The 7,885-nt window shown below is 34.0% G+C and overlaps 2 protein-coding genes across 2 annotated transcripts; both read left to right on the top strand.

Moving 5' to 3' along the window:
- The first annotated feature begins 561 nt into the window (after positions 1-561).
- Positions 562-1,453, top strand: LOC112091684 (glycine-rich protein 5-like). The gene has a single exon (XM_024165910.1). The coding sequence runs from the start codon at positions 732-734 to the stop codon at positions 1,245-1,247; it is 516 nt and encodes a 171-aa protein (XP_024021678.1). The 5' UTR covers positions 562-731; the 3' UTR covers positions 1,248-1,453.
- Positions 1,454-5,915: 4,462 nt separating this feature from the next.
- LOC112091686 (glycine-rich protein 5-like) lies at positions 5,916-6,644 on the top strand. Its single transcript, XM_024165912.1, has one exon. It carries the CDS (start codon positions 6,086-6,088, stop codon positions 6,590-6,592), a length of 507 nt encoding a protein of 168 aa, XP_024021680.1. The 5' UTR covers positions 5,916-6,085; the 3' UTR covers positions 6,593-6,644.
- Positions 6,645-7,885: the final 1,241 nt, after the last annotated feature.

Below are 7,885 nucleotides of genomic sequence, written 5' to 3'. Positions count from 1 at the left end.
TTTTAGCGAGTCATATTTGTAGCCTTATTTCATTATTGTGATTTTCTTTTCCTGTTAATATTCTTAAGCTGTGGGAATTTGATAAAAAAATGCAGAGATTACTAGTGGGTGCCAATATATATATATATAAGATGTACTAATTGATCTTTATCTCTCACATAAGTTATTTTCTTTGTTAATCGATTTTTAAAAAAAAAAGACAGTTCAAGAATTGGAAGTTTAAACAGTATCAGTGACATTCAAAATTGCAAAGTCAAACATAATAATGTAAAAGAAAATTGATTCGGATGAAATGGTGAATAGGAGTCTCCATGCAAAACCATGCAAAGAAAGTCAACTCAAATAATTTAAAGCTGTGGAATAGAAGTCTCCTGAAAATCATTATAAAAAGTGGTGGGGTCTTCATGCAATTTTGCGCCTACAGAGTTTGGCCGTCTTTTCCACAAACAGTTGGGAATTTGAGATTGCATTAACTCAGGAAATCCGACGCGGTTTATATATATATATATATATATATACACATATATATATACACACACATTTTGTAGATGAGACGATAAATATACAATTATATACGAGCTTCTCAACCGTACATGATCACCAATCTTAATTAGCCTTCACAATATTTCTCTATATAAATCCCGTTTCTCATAATATTCCACCACTATCCAAGACATCTTTTGCTATATATCACATACAGAATAATATTGTACGTATATACCTTGCCAAAGATGACATCTAGGGTTCTTCTTCTCCTGCTAGTTGGTGCTTTTATTTGCACCAGTAACGCAAGGAAGCTTGGGACTGGAAAGGGTTCGTATGAAGACGAGAAAACGTTCTACCGCCGCCCTAGATTTGGCGGTGGGGGTGGCCTAGGTGGTGGAGGCGGCGGCGGCTTTGGTGGTGGTGGAGGGTTAGGCGGCGGCGGTGGTGCCGGTGCTGGTGCTGGGGGTGGATTTGGAGGTGGTGCTGGAGCTGGGGGTGGTGGTGGGCTTGGAGGCGGCGGTGGTGGAGGGTTTGGTGGTGGAGGCGGGGGAGGAGTTGGTGGTGGAGCTGGTGGAGGCTTTGGAGGTGGAGCTGGATATGGAGGAGGTGCTGGTGCTGGTGGCGGACTTGGTGGGGGAGCTGGAGGAGGCGGCGGTGGAGGGTTCGGAGGTGGCGGTGGCGGTGGACTTGGTGGCGGTGCTGGTGGAGGGTTTGGAGGAGGAGCAGGTGCTGGGGGTGGACTTGGAGGTGGATTGCCTTGACCAGAAATTAATGAGCTACATTTCTGCGTGCACCTTGCATTAATTCAAGAAGAAGAAGAAAAAGAAGAGAAAAAATCTCCATGTTTTTTTCTTTTATTTTATTTATTTTATTTTTATTTTATTTTTCAAGAAGTGTTCCTCTATTTGTACGGTCATGGGTCATGTTGTAATTGATTCTAGTCCTTTTATCCTAAATTAATTTCTAATTGGACGGATGTCAATGAAGAAATTTTTATTAAAACTTATCTGCATGTGCTTAATATTCCCATATTATAATATAATCTAATTTATTTTACAAAGACGTACGTGCACTAGTGCGCCTTCCCAAAAAAAAAAAAAAAAAAAAAAAAAAAAAAAAAACAACTTCATGCATAAATACGAAATGAGAAGTGAACCAAGCAATTATTTCAAAACCACTGTCGTTCATGCCTTAGAAAATTTAACTAAATATTTGTTGTTTTGGTTTTTTTTTTTTTTTTTTCTCAACATTCTGTCTACATGACATGAAAATCATCGGTAACTTATTATATCAAAATTTTATTACCATCCTTTTTCTTGCATGCGACTTAGCATCACTTACGCTTGCACATGACACTTCTACCATTTTCGGCTACTTTCGATTTAAAAGTTTTGGTCAAACATGATATTTGTCATTTTTTTAATAATTTTAAATATCATTTTTAGTGTCACGACCATGATGAATCTTCCTCCTTTTCTCATTTTCCCACTACCGTTTGAAATATATGTATATATGTAGAGGGTGAAATTGTACAATTAAATTTATAAGAGACCGATGATTAAATTCGGATGATTATGTTAGTAATGCGTATGCAATGAAATAAATCGACAGAAAAATGAAAGAGATAAAAATATAGAGATTTTATAGAAGTTCCCTCGACGATGAAAGAGCTATGTCCTCTGTTGGGTCTTCGGTGATTGCATTATGATTGTAGAAGAAAATTATAATAGTGTTCTCTGCAAATGCCAAGAGAAATAAAATGGAAAAATACTGAAAAGTATGAGCAAGAGATAAAAAAAATCTATCTAAAAATGTACGTATTTCTTTTCTAGTTATTCTTTTTTTGAGTAGAAATTTAAACTAAAACTTCAAATTTTTGTAAGAGAGAAAACACTATAGGAAAAAAATTGAATTTGATTCAAACTTATGAACAGAACGAGCTCATCTTGTTGTTTTTTCTTCTTCTTTCAATTAAAGCAAAGTTTCATAGTAGATGGAATTTCATAATAATTAATTCAGAACGAAAAATAAGTAAACCTTGTAATTAAAGTAGATGATAAATATTTGAGATCTATGTCCACATGGAAAAGCAAATCAACTAAACTAAAACAACCACTGATCTTAGGGCCGGCACTACAAACTATTAGAGGTCGCAATTTCTTATTTGGAGAAATGCTAACGTCATTATTTTTGTCATTCTCTTTTGTCACTTTCTGCAATTATTGTTTGACACTTGAACTACATTATCTAATTTTATGTTTAAATAATAATATATCATATTAATAGAGTACACGTGTCCAACAGTTAATACAAAAAGTGACAAAAAAAAGTGTTAGAAAGAGTGACACTAGTATACTCTTATTTGAAAAAACAATCATGGAATGCACATATATAATATAGCCATCTTCAATACTTCTAACATTCTATATAAACCCCTCATAATTCCTATTATTTCCCCACTCAATTATTTCCATTTTAATTTTCTCATCATCTTGATTATTAACTAAATATCACAACAATATTTTGAGCAGATCCATGCGTTTATTTGATCGGTTTGAATTACCGCTCAAATTTTTTGGGACATATATTTTCTCATAAAATTTAAAATTCTGTTTAAACTTAGGAACAAAACGGGCCCTAAAATGGTGACAGTCAGGTTTCTTCTTCTTGTGATCATGTTTGCAGCCCAAGCTCTGCGAGGAAGCTTTTGATGGAGGTTAGTGTGAATTATGATGCAGTTGAATCGTTCGGAATCACTGATTTGGCTGCAATCTCCGTTGTTGATGAACAACAGATCAAGTTTCGAGAAATATTTATCAAATCTTGGCAATACTTTTTGAGAGGAACGTGATTAATTATGAACTCTACAAAACTTTCCAACTTTTCTTAAATAAATTGCGAGATCTCATGATATTAGAGACCATTAGCACATTTCAACTGGGCACAAAAACTTTCATATTTACTTAATTTCCTTTCTCATTAATAAATGACCAACCATAATGCATATATGTCTATCTATATACTTTTGTAGACAATACCATATAAGGTGTATATATATATATATATATATACTTGATATCGTAGTCTAAGTGAAATTGTATTCAAGAAGCTAATCTCCTTGGCTCGGCGGTACTCTGAACAATTCTTTATCTGACTTGATGCATGGATATATATATATATTAGTTTTTAGCGCGCTATGCATGCCTGATTCATTTTTAAATCACGGTTACATAAATTGTTTTAACTAATTTTGTTGTGTTGGTACAAAACACGTTACAGTATATAGTGATCCAAAGCCTATTTGGTCCGGCCTGAAAAGTTCGCGGGTGCGACATATGTGGTGAAATTTTAATTATGAAAATTTAACTTAATTTGTTGTGTTTTAAATTAGATTTATTTTGTTTTGTTTGCTATGTTTTTTACTTAATTCAATGTGGTTTTATTTTATTTTAGTGTATATTTGTATAATTTTATTTTTTTATGCAAATTATTTATAGTATTTTTATTTGAGTAGCATCAATGCAAATCGATATTAAAATGAATAAATTGAAAAACAAATCAGTTCAAAATAAATAAATAAATACAATAAATAATAATAAAAATAAATTTCTGTATTTTTTGGGTCGTATGATCATAATAAGGACGAACGACTAAGAATGGCGGGTGCATCCCACAAACAGGCAAAGGCGCGTCCAGTGGAGGAAGGGAGACAGGCCGTGTCAAAAAAAATAATAATAAGGAAAAAAATAAGAACGAGAAAAAAGGGATGATAAAAAATGAAAAGAGAGAGGAAAGGGGATTTAAAAAAAATAGACAAAGATGTGTATGAAACGAATTTTTTTAATAGGAAAATGGATAAAATATATTTATGAGGGTCACAATTGGAGAAAGCGAAAAGAAAAAAAAAGAGAGGAAGAATGTGTAATAAGACAAGAGTGAGGGAGTAGGGAACAAAAAGAAAAAAAAAGAGGGAGGGGGGAAGAAGAGGCGGACCAGAGATATTTTAAGACAACTAAAATGTTATTCATTCCCACGTGGATAAAATCCCATTACTAGTAAAGTGACAACCTTGCTGGACTCATTTTATATGAGCAGCGGGATTTTATCCCTATAGAAATGAATAACAGTACTCTTAAAATAATGATTAATTTTAAATTTAATTATCAAAAAATAGAGACAGAGAGAAAAAAAAATCCCAAGGAGAAGAAGTTGACAAAAACAAAAGCAAAAACCAATAAAAAAATGAAAAAAAGAAAAAAAACCTGCTAGATGCAAAGAAAGGGAGGAAAAAAAAAACCAACGAAAAGTTTCGTTGGGGAAGCTAAGGGAGAAACCCATTCCCTCTTAGTAATGATGGATTCATATATATATATATACATATATATATATATCATTCAACTTGCTAAATGGAGTGACAAAAATGCCTAAAATCATTGAAGCACAACAACATGCTTTTATTTCGATATATATATATATATATATATTAATTAAATCAATACTGATGGAGTAACTAATCGTTCTCCAGTTACCAGAATGCGCTGGAATGTTCAAAACTTGTAGAGGTTTAGCAAAATGGTGTTTTGCAAAACCTTTAGGATTTTCTATGCTTGTACGTTTATAAGAGTCATTACTGCTATTTTGCCTGTCATGACTCCAAATATTGGAAACACATTTGATTGGAGTGCGATTCTGCTTATGTTGTTGATTTGTTGAATTGTTACTTGGATACAATTTCTTATCAGGGCTTATCACATTTTTCGTGAAAAAAATCATGTTGCTGACAGAACTACCTCTCATGTGGTCAATCTACATGGATATATATGATGAATTTTCTTTTTTCCTATTTAGTTTTCATTAGAGGGTTTTTAGCGAGTCATATTTGTAGCCTTATTTCATTATTGAGATTTTCTTTTCCTCTTAATATTCTTAAGCTGTGGGAATTTGATAAAAGATGCAGAGATTATTAGTGGGTGCCAATCTATATAAGATGGACTAATTATCTTTATCTTTGACCCAAGTTATTTTCTTTGTTAATTGACTTTTTTTTTTTCTTTTTAACAAAAGGCAGTTCAAGAATTGGAAGTTTAAACAGTGTCAGTGACATTCAAAATTGCAAAGTCAAACATGTAATAAATGTAAAAGAAAATTGACTCGGATGAAATGGTGAATAGGAGTCTCCATGCAAAACCATGCAAAGAAAGTCAACTCAAATAATTTAAAGCTGTGGAATAGAAGTCTCCTGAAAATCATTATAAAAAGTGGTGGGGTCTTCATGCAATTTTGCGCCTACAGAGTTTGGCCGTCTTTTCCACAAACAGTTGGGAATTTGAGATTGCATTAACTCAGGAAATCCGACGCGGTTTATATATATATATATATATATATACACATATATATATACACACACATTTTGTAGATGAGACGATAAATATACAATTATATACGAGCTTCTCAACCGTACATGATCACCAATCTTAATTAGCCTTCACAATATTTCTCTATATAAATCCCGTTTCTCATAATATTCCACCACTATCCAAGACATCTTTTGCTATATATCACATACAGAATAATATTGTACGTATATACCTTGCCAAAGATGACATCTAGGGTTCTTCTTCTCCTGCTAGTTGGTGCTTTTATTTGCACCAGTAACGCAAGGAAGCTTGGGACTGGAAAGGGTTCGTATGAGGACGAGAAAACGTTCTACCGCCGCCCTAGATTTGGCGGTGGGGGTGGCCTAGGTGGTGGAGGCGGCGGTGGCTTTGGTGGTGGTGGAGGGTTAGGCGGCGGCGGTGGTGCCGGTGCTGGTGCTGGGGGTGGATTTGGAGGTGGAGGTGGTGCTGGAGCTGGGGGTGGTGGTGGGCTTGGAGGCGGCGGTGGTGGAGGCGGGGGAGGAGTTGGCGGTGGAGCTGGTGGAGGCTTTGGAGGTGGAGCTGGATATGGAGGAGGTGCTGGTGCCGGTGGCGGACTTGGTGGGGGAGCTGGAGCAGGCGGCGGTGGAGGGTTCGGAGGTGGCGGTGGCGGCGGACTTGGTGGCGGTGCTGGTGGAGGGTTTGGAGGAGGAGCAGGTGCTGGGGGTGGACTTGGAGGTGGATTCCCCTGAACAGAAATTAATGAGCTACATTTCTGCGTGCACCTTGCATTAATTCAAGAAGAAGAAGAAGAAGAAAAAGAGAGAAAATAATATTTTTTAAAAAATATTGGTGTTATTGTAAAAAAAATTCTTTTTTTTTTTTTTTTTTTTTTTTTTTTTTTTTTTTTTCAAGAAGTGTTCCTCTATTTGTACGGTCATGGGTCATGTTATAATTGCTTCTAGTCCTTTTATCCTAAATTAATTTCTAATTGGACGGATGTCAGTGAAGAAATTTTTATTAAAACTTATCTGCATGCGCTTAATATTCTCATATTATAATATAATATAAAGAGAGGTTTGGTTCATGAATTAAAATAATGTAATTTAAATTATTTTTTATTTATGTGTATTTTTTATGAAAAAAATACTGTAATAAATTATGAATCATGATTTAAATTATAGTTTAAATCCTCCAACCAAACATTTTCTAATTTATTTTACAAAGACGTACATGCACTAGTGCGCCGTCCAAAAAAAAAAAAAAAAAGGAAAAAGTTGGAAAAAAAAACTTCATGCATAAATACGAAATGAGAAGTGAACAAAGCAATTAATTCGAAACCATTGTCGTTCAAGCCTAAGAAAATTTAACTAAATGTTTCTTTTTTTCAACGGTCTGTCTACATGACATGAAAATCTGAGATGTTTGTTTTATGTATTCGTTTCTGATTTTGAATCATGATTTATAATTTTTTACAGTGTTTTTTTCTCACAAAAACCATAAATAAAATGAGAATAATTCTGAATTATGGTTCTGAATCGATAAATCAGACGTCTAAATTGAGAATGGTTTTATTACCATTCTTTTTCTTGCATGCGACTTAACATCACTTACACTTGCACATGACACTTCTACCATTTTCGGCTACTTTCGAGTTAAATGTTTTGGTCAAACATGAAATTTGTATTTTTTTTAATAATTTTAAATATCATTTTTAGTACCACGACCATGATGAATCTTCCTCCTTTTTTCATTTTCCATATGAAATCCATTATCTTTTCAAATATATGTATATACATATATGTAGAGGGTGAAATTCAAAACTTAAATTTATAAGAGGCCAATGACTGAATGCGGATGATTATGTTAGTAATGCGCGTGCAATGAAATAAATCGACAGAAAAATGAAAGAGATAAGGACACATAGATTTTATAGAGGTTCGCTCAATGAAAGAGTTATGTCCTCTGGGTTCCACCATGATTGTAGAAGAAGATTGCAATGGTGTTCTCTGCAAATGATGAGAGAATAAGATGAGAAAAATACT

Source organism: Morus notabilis, unplaced genomic scaffold, assembly GCF_000414095.1.
Source record: "Morus notabilis unplaced genomic scaffold, ASM41409v2 Scaffold1652, whole genome shotgun sequence".
NCBI classification, from domain to species: Eukaryota; Viridiplantae; Streptophyta; class Magnoliopsida; order Rosales; family Moraceae; genus Morus; species Morus notabilis.
Note: the sequence above shows the minus strand (reverse complement) of the source record. Positions and strands in the feature narration are given on the sequence as shown.

Bases quoted from the DNA above. Each gene is read 5' to 3' on its own strand.
- LOC112091684 (XM_024165910.1), top strand. From the start codon at position 732: ATGACATCTAGGGTTCTTCTTCTCCTGCTAGTTGGTGCTTTTATTTGC.
- LOC112091686 (XM_024165912.1), top strand. From the start codon at position 6,086: ATGACATCTAGGGTTCTTCTTCTCCTGCTAGTTGGTGCTTTTATTTGC.